The sequence below is a fragment of the Lathamus discolor genome, chromosome 2 (assembly GCF_037157495.1).
Source record: "Lathamus discolor isolate bLatDis1 chromosome 2, bLatDis1.hap1, whole genome shotgun sequence".
NCBI lineage: Eukaryota > Metazoa > Chordata > Aves > Psittaciformes > Psittacidae > Lathamus > Lathamus discolor.
In genome coordinates, this window is record NC_088885.1 from 139,640,458 (window position 1) to 139,662,245 (window position 21,788).

General features: G+C 38.6%; 1 protein-coding gene across 3 annotated transcripts; it reads left to right on the plus strand.

Annotated features, from left to right (window-relative positions):
• The first annotated feature begins 512 nt into the window (after positions 1 to 512).
• ATP6V1C1 (ATPase H+ transporting V1 subunit C1) lies at positions 513 to 20,097 on the plus strand. Of its 3 annotated transcripts, none has more exons than XM_065668739.1 (13): positions 513 to 620; positions 5,107 to 5,293; positions 7,725 to 7,792; positions 8,913 to 8,998; positions 9,607 to 9,701; positions 12,133 to 12,224; positions 13,322 to 13,420; positions 14,705 to 14,773; positions 16,127 to 16,219; positions 16,306 to 16,399; positions 16,914 to 17,011; positions 18,205 to 18,331; positions 19,494 to 20,097. In XM_065668739.1, exons 2-13 carry the CDS (start codon positions 5,162 to 5,164, stop codon positions 19,587 to 19,589), a joined length of 1,149 nt encoding a protein of 382 aa, XP_065524811.1. In that variant the 5' UTR covers positions 513 to 620; positions 5,107 to 5,161; the 3' UTR covers positions 19,590 to 20,097. The 3 variants fall into 3 exon arrangements, with proteins under 3 accessions (XP_065524811.1, XP_065524813.1, XP_065524812.1); XM_065668741.1 differs by having other exon boundaries at positions 524 to 620; positions 5,111 to 5,293; XM_065668740.1 differs by lacking the exon at positions 513 to 620 and adding an exon at positions 659 to 872.
• Positions 20,098 to 21,788: the final 1,691 nt, after the last annotated feature.

Consider the following 21,788-nt stretch of genomic DNA (forward strand, 5'->3'; position numbering starts at 1 on the left):
ACCGCTCTACCATCATCCCTCCACCTAGTCACACCATTCTTCTCTGCCCTGAGAGCAAAATCGCGTAAAACTCCTTAACAACATCTGCTTCCTCGCGGTGACCGAGGCCCCTCTGATCCGTAAGCGGTTTTCCCACAAACTCCCTATCAAAATGAGGTATATCAGGAGCCGCAGGAACCCGCCGGGCCCTGAGGTGGCGAGCGTCAACCAGGCGCTGAGGCAGCTGCTGCCAGCCGGCCCGGGGCGCTCACGACAGGCTCGACCGGGTGTCCCGCAGAGGCTGGCGGTGTCCGCGATGGCGGCGGTGCCTCCGGGAAGCTCCGGCAGTGCAGTGCAGTGCCGTGCCGGGCCGTGCCGAGAGGCGAACGACTGACCGCGCCGCGCCGTGCCGTGCCGTGCCGTGCCGCGCCGCGCCGCGCCGCGCCCGGCCCGGCCGGGTCTCGACTCCGCGGGCCCCGCACGACCCTGTCAGCCACTGCGCCGCCGCGTCACGCTTCCTCCCCCGCCCCGCCGTCTCGTGATCCGCGCTGCGGCGGCGTCAGCTGACCTGGTGCTTCACGTGATCCGCTGGCGGGTGTGCAGGTGGCCGCGGCTGCCGGCGGGGGATGGAGCAGTGACCGGTAAAGGCCGTTGGGCCCTGCGGCCGGGGCCCGCGCCCGGGGGCGGGCAGGGCAGGGAGGAGTGGCTGGGCCAGGCAGCGCCGCGCCCCGAGCGGCTCGCGCAGCGCTCCGGCCTCCCCCGGCGGCGGCCCGCGCTGGGCCTGGACTGACGGTACCGCGGGGGCGCGCCCGCTGCCGCTGCGTCTGTCAGGGGCTCCGACTGGCCTCGGCGCCGCCCCGGGAGCTGCTGGGGGCTCCGGCGCCGGGACTGAGGTACCGCCGAGGGGCTCATTTCTAGCAGGGCGAAGGGAAGCCCTGCCCGGGGAGCCTGTGCTGGGGCAGCTCCTGCCGGTCCGGGTGATGGGAAACGCCAGCTGATCCCGGTGGTCCAGCTCAGTGGCTCGGTGGGGTTGGGGCCGGCGCCCCCAGCCCGGGCGCCAGCCCTCTTGCCTCTGCACGGGGCCTGTGAGCTCCCCGTTGTGAAATCTCCCGGGCCCTTCCTCGCTGTGGCCGCGTCTGTTTACGAACGCGATGTCCAAAAACCCGGTGTCAGAAGTGATTTCTGAGGGCGGGCTTGAAGAAATAACGTCTTGGGGACTTCGTGCTAGATATTGGGTGACTTCTAAATCACGCTCGTAAATTGAGCTTTACTGTTGAGCTGAGTAGGAAAGAGGAAGCAATTGTCCCCCCCCCAGAGCCATTGTTTTTGAAAAATGTGCAGTGTCTTAGCTGAGATTCTGTTTTGACATCACTGTATGTCCTACCAGGTACAGCTGAAACAGCTGCTCACTGATTTTATTGCTTAGGTTATAATATAGTATACTGCGTGAAGGATTTTTTTCTTTGGAAATCCATTTTTGCTAATAATGTAGAAATTAAGCAGTATAAATTATGAATAATCATATGAAATACATTTTTAATAATATATGACAGTTATTTTGGGCATTAGTCAGGCTTCAAAAACAGCTACTCCAGATGAAAGCTTCAAAGAAAGAAATATTTCAAGCATTTTATAGATGAGTTCTTGTATGTTCTCAAGGAAGAGATAATGCAGTTTGTGACATTTGATCAGCCCAACATCTTGGCAATGTGTTTATGTTACATCTCTTTGTAGCAGCACATGGAAGACTTGTACTTCCAAGTTTTATGTTGTGAGTGTGCTTATGAGGAAGTGCCAAGGGAGACTTTTTGGAATGCTGCCCAGTTGTTGTATCTAAAATGAGAAATGTTTTAATGGATTTCTGCTGTTAAGCCCTTATAAATCAGAACTTGTGTTCTTGATGAGTACTGAACAAGGTAAAGTGAGTCAAAGCACTGCTGGTCTTACAAGGTTAAATTTGTTTTGCGGGGTTTTGAGGGTTTTTTTGAGATGCAGGTGGTTTGGTTATTCAGTATTAAAATAGTAATGTTATGATCTGTGGAACTGTAAGTATCAAGGTAGCTAGCTCAGTGCTGTATACGAAGTTAGAATTCCAGAACCTGTTCTGTGAAGTCCTGAACTCTGATTCAGCATGATTTACAGAGAGATTTTTCTATAAACTTTGTTTCTCATTTTTGTTAGAAAATCCCCCTCTCCCACCCAGTTGTATAGCAGGCAATTTTTGCTGAAGTTGGCCAGAAAATGCTTGCAGTGGCATCTTAGAAGCAGTTTTACTTCTTAATAGTTTTGCTCCTTAATGTGGCTTTACCCACGTTCTGCAGAACTAGGACCATAGTTTCTATTCATTTAATATCAGTGTGTGGTAGGATACTGAATGGACAATGTTTAAGGAAAAAACACCACCTTGAAAATATTAGTTTGATTAACTGTACTGGTATTAAGGAATCACGAAGTGCTTCAGTTCATTGGGTTTTAAAGGACTTGCTACAAGCCTGTCAGGTGTTTGTAACGTTGGGCTTGTTTATGGAGGACTTGCAGTCATCATGTAAAGGCTGGACAGTTGGTCTTTGAAAACTAACTCTAAAAGATTGGAGAACTTCACTTACTGAAAGCATTTGTTCTTTGCAGTGGGTCTGTTAAAGGTTTAATATTTTTTTCCCCTGGGAAAAGGTGTTTAGTTTTTTAATGATGAACTGATTTTTCCTATCTATAATGCAGGGAATGAGACTGTGTCATTGCAAGCATATATCTGTTTCCTTAGCTAATACAATCTCTGGAAACTTTATACGTATTCTTTAGGGGCTATATATGTTTTAGTGGAAAATATGAGAATGTCATTTTCCATGTCTCACTGCATAGGATTCTAGATTTCTACATTCTCTCTTCTGTCTTTTACTTGGGTATTTGCACGCTGTTGCTGCCACTACCTAAACTAATTTAGTTGTTCAATATTTATTCCAAAACCTTTTCCAGTCCCAGGCTAGTCAAATCAAAACAAAAAACAGTTTAAAGCTTAAACACTTCAGAGTGTGTGTGTCAGCTGTAATGGTGTCTCCCTGCATGTGTGAAGTTTACTAAACTTGACTGTTTCTTTTATGGAGCCAGAGTTCTGTGAAGTGTAGGAAGACATAATATGTAATGGATTCACCAAGTTTGGCATATGTTAAGGCAGGTAATGCATCGAAGTAGTCTGAATAAGGGAAATTTTGTCTCATTCCAAATCGCTGATAATTAGATCTCCCGTGGAGACCTGTTATGTGAGATAATCCAGTTGGTGCTAAGCAAAGAAGCCCTATAACATGGCAATGACTGATATTGCTTTAATTTTCCATTATATCTCCTGATATCAAACACCAGTACAGTATGACCAAGGATTGTTACAGCCCTTTTGAACATGAGAGGCCAGTGGTGCCTGAGGGGCTGTTGGCATGGGCTTCATCTTCCTCTCTGATTCTGCCTTTGCAGATTTTATCCCAATGGCCAAAGCACAGGGGAGGAAGTAGACCCAGTCATTTCATCCATTGCCCTAAGAGACAGGCCTCCTTTTCTCCCCTGTACTATTTCCAGAAGCAAAGAACAACTTTTCCCTTATCTTTCCAGCCTGCTTTGGCAACTTGTTAGGGGAGAAAAGAGAGTAGCGCCAGTGAGGAGAGCACAGATAATTTCCAGTCTCTTGACTTTCTGCTGTTGAATAGAACCAGCTCTGCAGGTGTGTGGCCCCAGCACGGGAGAGTGCCCAGAACTGGACTGGGTCAGGCTGGACAAGCTTCTGTGGAGTGGAACATGTCTCTGGTCTTGTAATGCTCTGATTTCTCAGATATCTGTAGCTGCCTTGGCATTGTCTGTGTTTAGAATTATAGCACTGCTATAGTACTGCAGTGTCAGATGTCTAGACATCAAGAGCCTTGATAACTAGGTGTCATCATCTCTCACTATAAACAAGGCCCCCTAATTGACGGAGGTTATTTGCTATGTCCATTCCAAGGTGTGCTTCATGATATTAATTTAACGGTTGGCAAAGTTTCTTCAGTTTAGGCTTCCTGAGTAACTGAACACAATAATTGGCTTTCAGGCCTTTCTTTAGCTCCTCTCTGGCTTCAACACCCTTGATAACTTGTTGACCCTACAATGCTTACACAGATGAAGGACCTATGAGTATTGTTTTGGGCAAAGTTTGCCAGTGTTTCCCAAGTCTTACAAATACAATATATTATTCTCTTTCTCAAAAAAAAGTACTGCAGTCCGCTCATTATGAAATGCAGGTCAGCCTCTACGCTTTCACACTGTACAGAAGATATTTCAAATATCAACATTATGTATTTAGATTCTGTCAAGGTACTATTTGATTTTGTTCTCTACTTCTTCATTAAAAATGTCCGGTAACTCTTAAGCAGCTTGTTCTGTTTCTTAATAACAGAATAATGTATTTACTCTAAACTTCTTGAGCTCATTTGCGAAGTAGCTCAATGTGATTTGTATTTAGTACTGATCCTCTCTTGACTGATGCCAGTGTATGCAATATTGAAGGTCTGCAATGACAACAGAGATACCGAGATTAGAAAGCGTCCTCCTTTTTGTTAAATTTCTCAACTGCCAGGAGAACTTTCTTTGCATGAAAGAATAAACTAAAATTTATTGCGTTTGAGTATTTTTTAATGCATTTACTCACTGTCCTGATCTGGAAAGTGATCGGTAAAGCTTTTACACCAGAGTTGAATTTTTTAATTTAATTTTCTCTTATGTGTTCAGAAAAGGTTGTATGTTGTAGAGGTGCTGGAAAATACAGCTGTGAAAATACGATTTGGGTCTCGTTTTATTTGTTTTATTTTCAGTTAGATTGTTTGCTTATAATCTTTTCTGTGGAATTGCAGTTGAAAGATGCTGATGTTGCAAAGTCAGCCTGCTTTAACTTGCAGGATGAGTAGTGATTTTCCAACTGTGCAAATGTGATTTGGAGGATAGGAAAAAATGTATTTAGAACCATGTGATGCTTTTGGTAAAATCTCTTATAGTGACTGGAACTACACTTTTAATAACATGGACTGAGATGTTTTTCTTCAGGCAAAGCTTTGAATCCTGAACTAATGGCAGATATTCTTTCTTCCTCCTTCACTTTCCTTCTACTAGCTAGTATCTTGCCTCCATCTTCAGAAGCAGAAAGCATCAAGATAAAGACACAAAAATGACTGAGTTCTGGCTGATTTCTGCTCCTGGGGAAAAAACCTGTCAACAGACATGGGAGAAACTACACGCAGCAACTACAAAAAATAACAATCTTTCTACTAATTCGAAGTTCAATATTCCAGACTTGAAGGTATGTAAGCCTCATGTCATGTTCCAAGAAGTATGATTGTTTTGCACCATCTTTGTTTCTTTGGACTTAAACTGTAGATGAGGAATACTTGCAGATGTTTTAGAGAGAACAGTTGACGATTATGTGTGGATCCAAAAATTAATTCAGACATTTATTTTTTTTTTCTGAAACTTTAAATTAAAAATTCCTCACTCTGGAAGTTTTAAGGATTCAACAAACTGTGATCTTTCAGAAATAAAGCGGTTTTTCCAACAATAGTAGTCTTGACCTCATACAGCTAGCAGCTGGAGAAGAAAATGAGAATTAAAATGGAGACTTGTGATCTCAGTATTCATATGATAGTTTCCTTTGCTGTTTTGTTTTGTTTCATTCTTACTTCTGAATTGTCTCCTTTTCTGGCTGAGATGCAGTGAAAAGGCTTGATTTAAAATATAGGGGTTGGTCAAACAGCTGCTGCCATTTCACTGTCCAGAAGTAACATTCTTGAATAGTGGTTATCTCCAGCTGAGGATGTGTGTTATAGAAAATAGGAAGATAACTGTTTGAACTAATATTCTGAGAAGTGAAGAGAAACAGAATCTGAAAGCAGTTTCTCTTGGTTTAATACAATTCAGTTTTCAGAGTATGGGAAGGTTATGAGCCAGTGTATTCATTAAGGTATATCCCAACACCCAAACGTTTCTTGAACAAGAAAATTTGTGAGCCCAGTTTAACTGAAAGTGGAAACTCATCAAACCCTATCAAAATAAAGGGGGGGGGGGGGGAAGCCACCAGTCTCTGTCTGGAGAATGGGTCAAGTTCAGGTGTCACAGTGCCTTGTTCCTGTCCCTGCTAAGGAATGAGCTCAGGACACGAAGTGGTTCAGTGTATTTTTGAAGAGTATCTTCTAACTGCCGTAACTTATATTCACGTTTAGATTGTCCTGAGTTATTTCAAGAGATACACTAGTAGAGGTAAGAAGGGGGATTACAACAAATATCTGTCTCCTCCCAGGAGATCCTCACACATGAGTCAAGATGGCTTTCCAACTGTAGGGTGCTTACAGCATTTAGAAGAGTTATCACTGAAAACTGGTGTGGCCTATTAGGGTTATAAATGATTGGATTTGTTTCTACTCCCTAAAAGGGGCAGCAGCTGAGTCTACTTTATCTACAATGGGAAATAGTCTGGCTTCTGTGGACCTAGGAAAACTGCTGAAAGAGTTAAACTCCTCAGTTTAACTCACTGAAATAGTGATTTAGTCTCCATTGGACAGCAGCCTTATTGCTTAAAGACTTACTTGTCCTGTAGCTTGTGACTAGTCAAAATAGTAGCTTCTTTATTCTGCATGTAGCTCAGAAGGTGGGACATGGAAAGTAATTTGGTTGTGATGTTACTTAACTAATTGTGCCCCTTTTTTCTTCAAGGCTAAAGAGAACAGGAATAATGTAAAGTTGAGTGGTCTCAACTTGTTGACTAGGACTAGAGCAAGGATGCTAGACTAAAAATAATGTTACTAGCATCCTGACTAGACAGAAGATTAATTTATGCCTAATAGTATTTCAGCATAAAATATAAACTAGTAGCTAAAAATATTAACAAATTGTCTTTTTGGAGGTATCGCCTACTTTCATTGAACAGAATGAGCAAATACGTAAATACTTGAAGAGAGAACCAGAGAAACACTTATATGACCTATTTAAAAATAATCACCCTTTGGCTGTTTAACTTAGGCATAGCTGTATTGTTTTTATACTTTCTGATATCTCTAGACCCATCTGAGACTTGCTTATGAAAGAGCTAAACAGAATATCTTACTGTGCTGTAATTTCCATGCTTGAATTATACAGAGTCTAAAACGCTAAGTAGCATCCCTGGCCACAGGCTGGTATGTGGATTACTCTGAATTATTACATGGAATTAGGGAAAAAAAGTGTTTTCTGGAGGAGAAGTGAAGAAAGAGTGAAAGCTTCTAGACAAGCTAGGTATTCCATTACTTGATATGCCAACAGTCTGAGTGTTGCAGTTTTCTTGTATGTTCAGTGTTTTCAGTGTTCTGGTTGCCTCCAGCACTGAGATAACTGATCACAGAAATTTCAGATTTGATCTAAAGTAGTAATCAAATACTTTATTAATTTCCCACAAAGACTTGTGGGAAATGCAGCCAACTCGTAATATAAAAGTTGATTTAAGATGTTTTGGATTGCTGACATGCAGGACTGAGGCTGTACCAAACTAGACTGAGTTAGATCTGATACTCTGGTGCTTTAGGGGTATTTTGAGCAAATGAAACGCAGTGTGACTTTGTTAAATCAACAAGGTTGAAATCCTAAAGTCCAGCATTTCATGTAGTTCTAAAAAGCTACCTGTTCAGGAGACTTAGCTTTTATTGTTATTTGCTTTTATCTTTTTTATGTTTATATGTAATTGCTAATGCGTTTTGATCTTCTAGGTTGGCACACTGGATGTTTTGGTTGGTTTGTCAGATGAGCTGGCTAAATTGGATGCATTTGTGGAAAGGTAACAGTTTATTTTTACTAGCATGTAAAATATTAGAATAATAATGTGATGGTTTCCTGAGACCTAATAATACCCAGATTATTTCTAGCTTTTTTTTTTGTTTCATAGTGGTCCTCTGCAGGAAGTCAATAAACTAAGGTTTCAGAAAGCTCAGCTGCTGGTTTTCCTAGTATCTGTACTTGAGGAAAAACAAACCTGAACTTCTTGTGGAATAGTGGAACATTATGTGTTGATGGAGGATGGTTCTCCCTGTAGTAGTGCTAAGTGCTGCTGGGTCCTGGATAACTGGTAAAAATTGAGCCTGACAGCTGCAGGAAGTGATGATGAAATGAGCAAAAACTGTTCTTTTAGCAAGTTAGAGTACTATTTACAGACTTGAGAAGGTAACCACATTGTTTCCTAATCCACAGATATGATTCAATAGCATTAATATTAAAATGCAAAACCTGTTCAATTTGAAAAAACTTACGGTCCTTTGAAAGACATTTTGAGCAAATGTAACAAAATTTCACAGAATTGTGGAGCTATCTTCTGCTTCAAGGAGAAAAGTATCAAATAGTTGCTTTTAAATAAACTACTTTGCATGGCACATGTGAGCAATATTAAACATAACTTTTCTTGTGAGGAAGGCAGGTCTTGAGTGTCGAATCTCATGGGGCTTAGGGCTGAGGTTTCCCCATAGCTCTGTGGTTGTCTTTAGTGTTTCATTGTCATGGTTGCCTTGTGTTTAATTTGGATTATTGATGATTTCTATCTTGCTGTCCATTTTTCAGAAAGGGGTTAGGATTTTGAAAGTAGCACAGACTTCAAAAAAGTATTGGAATCTAGGGAGATAACATGCGAAGTTATCCCCTATTACCTGGAGGCAAGGGAAGTAGCTCGCCTTGTTGAGAACTGATAAGTAGCAATGCTAGAGAAGGATTTAAATAAAGTTCTGGCATGTATTTGGTAAGTTGCTTGCCTTCAGATACCAAACCCAGTTTGTGCTCTCGGAAAGCTTATATGTAAAGCAATCAACTCTATTTTTGTATCCAATTTCAGATCAGTTTCATAAATGGTATTTCTCAAAATAGCAATTTTTTCATTCTTCTTTTTCATATCTTTGTCTTTCATTTTACAGTGTTGTAAAGAAAGTGGCCCAGTATATGGCTGATGTTCTAGAGGACAGTAAAGATAAAGTTCAGGAGAATCTTCTGGCTAATGGAGGTAAGGTGTTAACCATGATACGTGCATCCTAAACGTCTAGGGGGAAGGCAAGGATCCTGAAACATATTGAATGCTGTTTCTTTGTAGGACATTCTGAAAGCCTAGTTTAGACATGGAAGTGTGTTTTTCCATGAGTCATTTGCCCTGAGATAAATTGTAGGATCCAGAATAGCATGACATTAAAGCTACATGTTAAATACTCTCTTACAGAAGCCTTTTGATCCTTTAGGGCTGTGTTTTGTCATCACTGGTCTCTGGTGGAACATAAATAATCTTTACCTTTTTTTTTCTTTTTTCTTTTGTAACCCTCCTTTCTCTCACCCATTTTTCACACAAAGCAAAAAGTAGTTGGTCTTCTCTGTACTTCTCCAGCCATCAACTTTGTAGTAAATGTCATTTAGGCTGTACAGAGGTGGAAAAAACAAGGTCCGAAGGCAGAGGTCACAGATGTCTTGCAACTTGATTGTTTATGTTCAAATTTCTTAAGCAACAGGGTCCATACATGTGAAGGTCCACAAACAGTCAGTTACAGTACACTTCTGTTACAGCAGTCCTACATGGAATCTAATATGTCAATCTTGCTATTGTCTACCTTATTAAAATTTTAGTTGACCTGGTCACCTATATAACAAGGTTCCAGTGGGATATGGCCAAATACCCGATCAAGCAATCCTTGAAGAATATTTCAGAAATTATTGCAAAGGTAAGGTAATTTGTTCTATAAACAACATGTAGAAATAAGCCCACTATATTAGATTGATACTTTCTTTAGCAATATCATGAATCTGCCTCATTTTGCAATGACTTTTCTGAGTTATCCATCAATTCTACTACCAGAAGGAAGTTTGTATTGTTGCATCATTTGGCGGTTTTACATAAATATATTTTCAAGAGCTCTACTGGGAAAATGAGGTTTGGTGTTCTGCACTCTCTAACATCTTAATAGGAAGCAAAACTGGTTCTTGTTTGCAATGAACTGCAGTCAGTGCAGCAGTAACAGGCTTTTGTCTATGCAGTTACCTTTTAAAAGGTTACTGAGAGCAATTAAAGTCTTGACAATTAGGAACCGATGAATTGAACTGATTTGTAAAGGCAATGTTTAATATCAATGGGTTTTGCTTTTTTTTTTTTTCGTTAAGCATTGCATAGACTTGTTGAAAGTTTTGATCCTTGGAAAACGCAGAGGGAAAGGTTGTCCATCTGCAATCGAAACGCACTAGTTAATAGTTTAAGAAGAATCCAAATGCACTGGTTAAAAGCTTAATAGTTTCTGATTAATTTTTCCCCTAATGTTGCTTTCTAGTGGTACAAAAATTTTTAAGAAAGCTTTAGTGCTTTTTCTTGTAATATAAAAGAGTTTCATGAAGATGTGTACTTTGTGACACTTGAAATGCTCCACGTGCTTTGCTAGAGCTTGCATCAGTCAAAGAATTTAAATAAACTTAAATACTTATCTGTTTGAAAGTAAATTGTCTTATGTTCAGGGTATTTTGTCTAAAGCTTTGCTGCATCTCTTAAAGGCACAATCTGTTAACATGTTGCCAAATGAAACTGCCAGAATGTTCAGGTTTTTAATGACTACCTCCTGCTACAGACAAGTGAGCTTGTGTGTTACTGTAAACAAGGTCACTATATAATGAAGTGACTTCACTTAGGTTTATTTTGTGGAAACAAAATCATTATCTGGATCCCCAAGCTGAAGTGTTGTATGCAAAACAAAATGTTCTGTCGGTGGTCAAAGTCCAAATAAAGGTAGAGTCCCTTGACTATGTTCAGATACTTGTCCCTGGGAATCAATGTGTGCTTGTTCATACCATAGTGATGAAGCACTGAAGGAGGAAACAGGCAGCATTACAATGCCAGACCAGTACTGTACCTTGTTCTTTCAGTTATCCAGCTGTTATGGTGAATATTGAATGTAAAGTACTCTTTGTATAGGAGCATGATTGGAAGCTGAAAACCTACTAATTGCTTCATTTATTTCACTTGCTGCCAAATTACCTAGCTGGGAATGAATTATTTTTGGCAATCATGCTGGAGGGTGGATTTGAGAAGAACGGCTTACTGGAACAGCAATGGCAAGCTGAATGTGAGAATCTGAGTCTAATCAGTAAAATAGTTGGAGCTTTGATATGAAAGTTTTAAAGATGATTGTAGGCTGCCAGTGACATTAAATGTAGAATGCTGCCTCTAGTTGGTTAGACAGATATATTTATCTGAAATAAGTTGCACAGCATTTCAGACTTGAATCTATCTGTCTACCCTGGCACTGGCCCTGTGTAACTTCAGACATTCCAAAATGCATACATTTTCACTATTGACGAAAGCCTCTATAAAACAGTTTCTTCTTTATATTTGTAAGTCAGTGCCAATGTAAAAGAGCAGCATAAAAGATGACTTTGTGAAGGGAGTTGGTGATACAATTTGTGTTTACATTTGCAAACATACCACAGGAAATAGTTCTGGGGGAAAAAAAGACATAAAATAACAATATTTAGAACTGTAAATAATAACAGCCATTTAGAATTACGCAGGTGATGCGTTCAGTTGATATTCTGTCTTTAAGTGCCCAAGGCTGCTCACCTTAAAAGCTGCAACTGCAATAGGCAAATACAGTACAACAGTTTCCTCTTACATTGTAGATAATGGTTTGGGTTACTTAATTTTTGGATTCGCTGCTCATAAAACTGTACCTTCATTCTTGTTACTGAAACTAATGAGGGAAAAATATAATGAGAAGTAAAGTAACAGCTGGAGAAAATGGTACCCAGTGTTCACAAGTGTTCTGGTATCGCAGTAGAAACGTACATTTCAGTTGATCTCTCCTAACAGCCGAATGAAGGGTGTCAGCCTGAAGGTGATGGAGTAATGGTCAGCTGGGTTTGGTACCATGTCCAGCTGATGCTGAAGAGGATGTGTAACTTTTATTATTGGCTGATTTTCCTTTAAAGGAATTCTACCATAGAGTTTTCTGAGTTTTGAGTGAATTTTCTCAAGCACTAGAGAAACAAACATTTTAACCTGTGTGGATTTCTTTTAAGTTCGTGTTGGCAGATCTAAGATCTGAAATTAAGAAATAATTTTTAAAATATTCCGGTTCTTTAGACACTGTTCCTTTTCTCTTTATCTTTAAGGGAGTAAACCAGATTGACAATGATCTAAAAGCAAGAGCCTCAGCGTACAATAATCTGAAAGGGAACCTTCAAAATTTGGAACGAAAGAATGCGTAAGTCATTGGTTTTTTTTGCTAATGTGTCACAGGAAAGTTATCTAACCATGAAAACTTTATCCTGTGTGAAGTACAGGTTCTAAGCTTAATGTATTTTTGAGATGTTTATCAATCTTAAAAACCAACTGTCATAAAAGCACATTTATTACCAGCTGACTCGCCGGTAATAGCTCACTTGCAATTGACAGGCAATTCTGAAATACATGAAAGCGTATACAAATAGTGTAAATTGCTGGAGCTTTTGAGAGAAGCTTGCTGTTAAACTGATGCATAGCACTGCTACTTGGGTGTCTGTCTAAACAAGGAAGTCTGTCCCTTCACTCCATTTTGTGCTTTAAGCATATCAATATTACTGGATTTCTTCCCTCATAATTAACCAGCAGAGTGACAGCTGTTGTGTACATTAAGATAATGAATTAAACAAGGACTGCATTCACTCTTGTCATGTACATGTGGTGATTATCTGGAATACAGTTGAGGTACAGCAGTACTTCTCGGTAAATATGATTGATTAATTTGACCCAACCCTACCATTGCAGTTAATGGTACAAGCCTGCTGCCTGATTCAGAACCGTGGGTCATGCTAATGACAGCCATTTTATGAGTGAGCCATAACTTCTGCATTAAGGCATGGTAATTTGTCAGTTAAGCCCCATTAAATCTGTGTATGTTCTTAGTCTTTTTTGAATATGAGGCAATATACTGCTTTATGGTTTTTATTCAGGTTCTGTATATAGGTCTGTACTGGGTTAGTTGTAATTCTGAGGCTGTATATACTACGCTTCACAAATAATGGTTTTAATGGTTCTAGTGTTTTTAAACTATGTTTTTAAAAGATAACTTGGCTTCTTAAGTGTGTGAGGTGTTTGGAATATGGAAATCATGCACAGCAGTGGAACTGCTAGTAAAAACTTCCAGTGACTTTAGACAGTAAGATATAAAATACATATAAGGAGACATTTTGTTTGCTCTGCTAATAGTGAATGCTTAGGTAAAATACGGTTTTGAAAATGTTATACCATCAAGCACTGGGAATTTGTCCAGACAAATTCTGTTCTTAAACATGTATTTACTCTGTGTTTGTTTCTCTGCAGGGGTAGCTTGCTAACCAGGAGTCTTGCTGATATTGTAAAGAAAGAGGACTTTGTACTCGATTCAGAATATTTGGTCACGTTATTAGTGATTGTACCGAAGTAAGTTTGTTGTTTGCCTGAAAAGCACAATAAAATAAGAAATTTAAGTCAAATAGTATATCCCACAACCCTTTAGTACTGTAAGAAAGGACATCAGAATTTGTTTGGGGTTTTCCTGGATGAACGAACACAAATGTCTGGATGCTTAGTAGAGGCAAATGAGCCTGTGTACCTGCATTCCACTCTACGTGAGAACTCATAAGGAATGCTGAGTGCTATTGAATTTCTTTAAGAAAGTGGAGATCAGATTTATGTCTCTTAGCTAATATTAGCTGTGACTAGTGATGTTGCAGAAGGTAACATTATGAAAATACTGAGTGAAAACATGACATGTTTTACATTAGAAAGCTTAATGGTGGAATTATCCTGGTTAGGATTATGGGCTTTCACCACTTAGTGAGCAAAGTGAACTCTACTACTTTGCTCTACCGTTTTTTTCAGATTGCCAGAGCGTTGCTTTTTGACTTCCTTACGTCTCTGCCAGTTGTTCCTGTCTGAAATGTTTAAACCACAAAAGCCCCACCTTTTACCCTGACCAAGGGAAGCGGCAGTAAAGATGTCCTTAAGACTCTTGTAAAATGAGAAAATGACCCTAGGCTGTCATTCTGGAGCTGGGAACAAAGGGAGCTTGTAACTTGTAAAGATAGCCAGTAGGCTGTTAATCACATGAAGCAGTAGTCTCTGTTGCCAGTAAAACTGTGGTGAAGGTAAACCAGTTTTGCAGTTGCTTTAGAAGAAAACAAGTGGTTAGTATATCTTGACTGTTCTCTCTTCTGCCTTTGACTTGGCTTTGGCGTTCAAAGGGTGAAACCTCTTCACCACCAACTACAGAAAGGCAGGACTTCCAAAATTCTCAGTCCTTCAGGCAAGTGCAGGGCTCTGGGGAGCCTGTTTGTAATTGTGGAAAAAGTATTCCTATTAGGAGCTTGCATAAGGAACTTCTGATAAACCTTGACTGTTAAGTTTGTTTGATCCCCTGGGATCTGTACTCAGTGATGACTGATTTAATAGTTCTTTAATTTCAGAAATTTTGCACTTATAGACTTATATGAAGACTGAAGATAAAATGTGTTACTTTTGCTATCATTACAGTTTATTTCGCAATGATCTTAAAAACAGCATGAGGAAGACTGTCCCTTACGTCTCGTTGTATTTGTGACAACCTTACACCTGTGTTGAAAGATTTGATGATTAAATGTTTTCAATTTTTTTTAATTGATCCTTTAATCTAAGATTTCTTAACTACAGTACTAAAAATCTAATTGTAACCTGTGTATTTTGTAGGTCAAATTACAATGACTGGGTTAAGCAATACGAAACACTAGCAGAGATGGTTGTACCGCGTTCCAGCAAGTAAGTAGTTAAAAGCTAAATCTCGTGTTTGCATGTGCTCTGTTTTACAGGTGCTCTTTAACTGTAGTGACTTTGAATTTTTAAAATTAGTCAAAATCTTGACAAAATGTCTCTCTTTGTAGCTTTAGCTGATCAAGCTTTTTATGTTGTACTAAAGTTAAAAATCAAACAAACTCTAGGGTTAAAAAATTTACCAAACTAACTTATGTTGCAAGAGTAAAAGAACTGAAAAGTTAATCTAGTTCAGATCAGGTACATTCAGCTTCAAGCTAGTGCATGGTGGCATTTAGCAACAAATACTAGCTGCTAGCCTGTAAGCTTTATGCCTGTATTCAGAGGACTTGAAACAAGTTACATACACTCTTTGAAAGCTGCTAAAGAATGAAGAACTGGAAATGTGGTTGGTTTTCTTGGTGCAAAGAAAAGTAACTTGTCTCTTTTGAGCTAACAAAGGTCCTGGTACCAGGCTGGTGCTTGCTGGCTGTGATGGGCAAGACTTGAGGCCAAGACTTGGTAGGACTGTTAAGCCACTTCAGCAGTCTTGTAGCCACATTGAAAATAGAGTCAACATGTAGCACAAAACATTGATATGTTGTTAATTTTAGCTGACAGAGTGGGGTTCTGATCAGGCAGATTAGATATTGCCAGTTCTGTGCTTGTTATAAAACCTGACCTTGCTCTTGCTAACTTCACATTTGAATTGGATCAGCTTAAGCATAGTGGGAGATCTGCTGATGATTCTTGTTTAATTACTGGGAAAGCGTAACTTAGGGATAGCCTAAAAAGAGATGACTTGTTAAACTTTTTATTAAAGACAGTATGGCACTGAGGGACAGCCTAAATCTCTGCTCAAAATAAGCAGTATTGTCTTGAGCCATAAAATAGTAAATCTAAGGGTTGTCTTTACAGCCTAAGAAATGCTCTTTCTTAACCTAAGTCTCTTTAATTTGTGTGCTTTTCTATTCTAAATCAATTTCATTTTTCTTTAAACCATGCATTTCTATGAATTCTGTAGTTCAAACTTTTCAGTATTAAACAAGCTTTAGTTCATTTTTCTGTAAAATCATTTTAACTTGAGCAAATATCCAGGCATGTATTAAGTGTTTGAGTGGTAAAGTCTCTGAATGTGAAAAGGAAACTGCTGTTCTTTATGAAGGGAGTAATTAAGAGCGGTTGCTAAAGTTTCAGTTACTTTCTGTATGACGTGTTTAATTTGGGAACTAATCCTGTATGATTATCTACAGTTATGTTCTTGCCTAGTAGCAATAAATACAAGTTAAGCTACTGTATATCACATCTGTGGTGGCCTGAATCTTATTAATTCTGACACTTTTTTTCTTTTCTCCTTTGTAGTGTGCTCTTTGAGGATCAAGATAGTTACCTTTGTAATGTCACCTTGTTCAGGAAGGCAGTGGATGACTTCAAGCATAAAGCCAGAGAATATAAGTAAGGCTTATTTTGTGTGTGTTGTCTCTCATGCTTTGAAGGATCTCTGGATAACTACTTTTGATTTTATTCACTTCCAAATGCAGATTTATGGTCCGTGACTTCCAATATAATGAAGAAGAGATGAAAGCAGATAAAGAAGAAATGAATAGACTGTCAACTGACAAGAAGAAGCAGTTTGTAAGTCTGTAAACTAGTCATTACAGAAACATGAGGCATCTAAGACTTGTTATTGCCACATAACAATTTCATGAACTTGTGATTCTGGGAAAGCATTGCTTAAGATGACATGACATAGCCAGACTGCCACCCGCCTAATCTGCTCAGAGATAATTGAATTTCCTCTAGCACAAATGCTCCTCTCTGTGGTTGAACCTAGTGCTGATATCGCAGCTGAACATATGTGAAGTTTGAAAATGGACAAGTGTTTGAATGAAATAATTAGATATTACTAAAATGGTCTGTAATATAGTTAGCCCATGGCAGCTGAAATTGTGTACTGAAAAGATACTTTAAGTCTCATTAAATTTCTTGTAGTATCAAAACAGCCTTGATCCATTATATCATAGTGAAACTCTGCCTTTAAGTTCTTTATTGTCATGGTACAGATATTGAGTATCTGCTCAAATATGGTTAATGGGTTTAATGTTTTTTTGGAGTTTGAATAATAATTTTTTTCTCTTCCCTTTCACAGGGGCCTCTGGTTCGGTGGCTGAAAGTTAATTTCAGTGAAGCTTTCATTGCATGGATTCATGTGAAAGCACTACGAGTTTTTGTTGAATCTGTTTTAAGGTAATGAGGCAGACCTGAATAGTGTGTTTCTTCCTAGACTTTGTAAGAATTTACATTTAGCTTGGGTTTAAGAAACTGGGTATGAATGCCACTTTTCCACGAAGGAGGAAACAAGAAATAGGGCAGTAAAAATAGCTGATGGGAATAGCTCTTGTTGATAGCTGTAGAATATTTGAGTAGATAATTGTGTATCTTGCCTCTTTCCACTAGTGCTTTAGGAATTACAGGTACTCTGTAAGTTGCAGCAAGGCATTTCTGCTGATACTTAGCTTGCTTTATGACCTGCTTATGTAGAGAGCTTCCTGTATCTTCTATTTAAATGGGAAACTGGAATAGTTCAAAGTAAAAGCATTTGGGCTTTGAGTAATATAGCTTGACATTTTGAAATATATGCTTTTTCTTTAATATGTGCGTTTTGAGGAGTTTTGTAGTCTAAACTTTTGAAGTATAAAACCATTCAATACCTAACTACAAAACTTCTCTTTTTTTTTTTTTTTTTTTCAATTTCATACCTATCCAGAAATAATAGTCACTAAGTTGACTTAAGAAGAGCTGTATTTGTTCTGTAGAAGGAAGGACCTGAATGATTGTTAGAGTTGAAAGGACTTCTACTTTAGTCAGAAAAATGGAAAGGGTGGGGTTTTTAGCCTTTTTAATAAGTTATCATAAAGGATAAATCATGAAGGTCTTATTAAAGGACAACCAGAGAAGAAAAGAAAAAGAAATCACATTAAATTGCATTCTGGTCTGTTTCATAACAGCTACAGCCTGAAATCTGGAGACAAACTTGAGTAAGGAAGAAAGCTGAACTTGATTTGTATATTGGCATATGTTTCTACACATCTAGAAAAGAGGATTGAGTAGAGGCTAGATTCTCCACCTAGTGACTTAAGCAAAGCCTTGCAAGTAACCTAATTGGAATGTTCAAATGTTAGTTCAAGACTTCAGGTAACTTTGAGAATTGTGCTAAGGACTCAAGGATTTAAAATGATTTTAAAAGCATTTAGGCTTCTGATTTGTTATTTTAAAGTTTAAGAAAAGTTCTATTTTATTGATACCGTAAGAATTGTAGGAACAGAATGGTCTTGCAAAAATGAAAATGAGCAGAATTTCCTCTTCAGCAACAGGTTTCATTCTCAAAATAAAATTCTGCTTTGAAAGAAGGCTTTATTTCAGCATTTTCATTTCCTCAGGTATGGTCTGCCAGTTAATTTCCAGGCAATGCTGCTTCAGCCTAATAAGAAAACAATGAAGAAGCTGAGGGAGGTTTTGTATGACTTATACAAGCACCTCGACAGCAGTGCAGCAGCTATCATTGATGTAAGTATTTTTGTAACTGCTGCTCCCCTTCAGTATTAGGTCTAATCTGTTTAAACAGAAAAGTTCTATTTTATTACAAAGCTCTACCTCTCCATACTCTGCATCATCTCTCAGTACAGAACATTCTCTCCTTATAAAAATGCCACTTATGTTTTACACTTTTGCAAAGCAGATGGCGTTTAATGTTGCAACCAATGCATTTGATAAGCTGTCTGGTATAAAAGTCTCATGTAATTTCTTCTTACTGCATTTTTCCCTACTACTGGTGGAAAGATATCTAACACACTCTCCATACATATTCATATCCTCAGAGAATTCAAACAAAGTCAACTTTGATCTGAAACTGGCTTACTGAACTTTGATGCTTTTCATCTGTTTTTCTTCGAGCCATAAGTTGGCCACAGTCTGTGGTAACAGTGGCATTTAAAAAGAAATAAAAATTGCTTCAGTATTGGTTCCATTGCTGTCTTTGATCCTTCTCTGCTGAAGGAGGCTGAACAGATCTCAAGGTGGAATCATCCTTTCCATCTGTAGAGTTCTCATTGTCTTTAAAACTGCATTGCTAGGAGGCTTGAATCTGCTGATTTGTTTTGTATTGAAAAGCAGTGCTTTTCATAGTTAAAAATGGACTAAAAAGAGTCCACACAATAAGTTTAGCTGAATTTTAAAAGATTAAAAATATTTTTTCTTAACATTATATTTAATGTATATTAATGTATATTTAATGGTTTTCCAAAGTATTTTTGGGAAAAAAAAAAAAAGAGAATGTGAGGCAGTTAAGGTGGAAATTGAAGATGCTGAGCTTCATTTAACTTCATGGATCATTCAGCACCTTGTATTGTTCTTTCCATAAATTGTCCGAGTTTAGAAGAATTTAAAACAATTGCAGTACTTTTCCTTCCATTTAGTGGTGGCGAGTTTACTACAGGAATAGAGATGAAACATTGATACACAACTACTTAGATTTTTGAAAAAAGCACTTTTATTTCACTTTGAAAAATATTGTTAGTTGTCTGTCAAACATCTAACTTCATTGCTTAAACAGTCACTTGAACAGGGAAATTTAAGCTTATTTGCTTCTTAAACATATGAATGTTTCACCTACTTCTGAGTAGGAGTCTGAATTGTAAGAGTATAACTGGTTTCAAAACTTTATTTGCAGGCATCTATGGATATTCCAGGCTTAAACCTCAGTCAGCAGGAGTACTACCCGTATGTGTACTACAAGATTGATTGCAATTTGCTGGAGTTCAAGTAAAAGTTCCCTAACATGACAATCTTCTCAGTGTTGGTGTAAACAAACAGAAGTGAGGTTGAAGTACAGTAATACTTTTAACACTGCTAATCATATGCTTGCTTCTCATGTTAGGTGAATTTAACACACAGTGGTCCATCTCTATAGACATTTTCTTTTTAAAGAACAGAGTAGGTAATCTGCTTTTAATCGATTATGTCTGTAAATGTATATTGAGAGAATTGAAGTATTTATAAACAGAGTGATTTATTTAAGGAAAAGCTCATTCCTCTTTCATATGGTGGTCTGTGTTAATTCCCTTTACCATTGTTTATAAAAAATGTTTACAGAATAGTGTAAATGTTCATGGCCATTTTGTTCATTTGATTTAGCTGGTACAATTGTGTTAATGTTGTTGAACTGTGATGTAAAGTATGTAAAATTGGTATGAAATTGTGCTTTATGAATGGTTTAAAATTACAATTGAAGCACTGTAAACACAGGGGAAAATAAACATACCTGTGCAAATGTGTCACTTTCTCATATCACATATAACTGTAGATAACTGTGTCTAAACTGAACCAATGTATTAAGTCTTAAAAGCAACGCTTCAGTCAAAAACTCTTAATGATGTAGTTATTTGTGCAGAAATACTCAAGTATGTTTAGCCACCAAACCTACATGTGAATATTTTCCAGGTTTATAACTTTGTGACTCTAAAGAAAAGATACAGAACAATTCTTGGGAAGGTGGCAGTAACCTGGGATGCTAGGCTGGCCTGGGATTTTTTTCATAGTTCTTTATTCTTGTCAGTCAGTTGAAGCTTGGGACTTCTGCCTACATTATGGCTTTGAATAGTCTAATAGTAGATGTTTGCTCTTTATTATTATTATTATTATTATTATTATTATTAATTGTTTGAAGTACTGTAACCTCTGGAAGTTTTTTCTAATCTGATCCCTAACTGAAAATACCAGTGCTGTGCATCTAAGCTGTATAGAGCTTTCCACAATAGAATCTTTAATCATGAACCCGAAGCACTTCTGAGGAATTTGCTGTCTTCGATTAAGCCAACATTGAGATATCTATAAAAACAGAAGGCTAGTTTTTGAGTATAGGTGTTACATCTAGCTACTGATAATGACATGGAGTTTGAAGTCTATAAAAATACTAACTCTGTAAAATTATATTTGCTTTTCTTACTATTTTCATAGGTGAAAAGGGAAAGAGTGAGATCAGGTGTTCAGTTGTGCTCACACTCCCATGCTCGCTCCCATTTTCTTACAGAAGATAGCAGCTGCTTACTGTGTTGGCCAAGTTGTGAGTAAGTAGAAGGGGTTTTCAGCTTTAACACTCAGCTCTGCCCCTTCCACTGGCTTTTGTTATTACTACAAAGATACTCATCTGGGTTCTGAGCCTGCTGTGACCGAGATAAACTACGTAGGTGTAAAGAGGTTTTCTTTTTGGTCCACTGGAAGCATTTAATTCTGCTTTCTTGATCATGGAAGGAATTGGGCCAAACTGTTCTCTTTGTTCTTAATCTTAGTTCTTTTTGGATTTTTGTTTTCAAAGCCTTCCTACAAAAAAGTGCAGTATAAAGGCTTAGGTCTCCAGTAAGTACCACACAAACTGCTTTACTGTGTTCTATACGCTGTTCAAGTTACCTAGTGCCTGCTAAAGCAGCACTAGATTCTTCCCAAAAGAATGGAAGCAAAAGCCAGCTGGACAATAAAATGACATCACCACCCAAGGTGAGGGAAGCAGTCGTTATACTGTCACAGGCAAAACAGACTTGACTTGAGGAGGATGAAGTTTATTGCCAGTTAAAATAGATTTGGATGGTGAGAAGCAGGAGAAAAATAAAACACCTTATGTCCCTTCTTTTTTCTGAGACTCAACTTCACTTCTTTTATTCCCAACCTACTTCCTTCTGCCCAGCAGTAGAGAGGGATGAGGAATTGGGGTTATGGCCACTTGTCCTGGGTTTACCAGGAGCCGTTTTGCTCCTTCTTAGTAACTGGTGCAAGCTCTGTGTTTTGACTTCCAGCCTGGGCAGAGAGCTGATAATACCGATTGTTTTTAATTGTTGCTAAGTAATGTTTATTCTGGCCAAGGACTCTGTGAGTCTCATGCTCTGCTGGGGACGAGGGAGGCCAGGAGGAAGCAGAGACAGGACACCTGACCCAAACTAGCCAAAGAGGTATTCCATACCATAGCACGTCA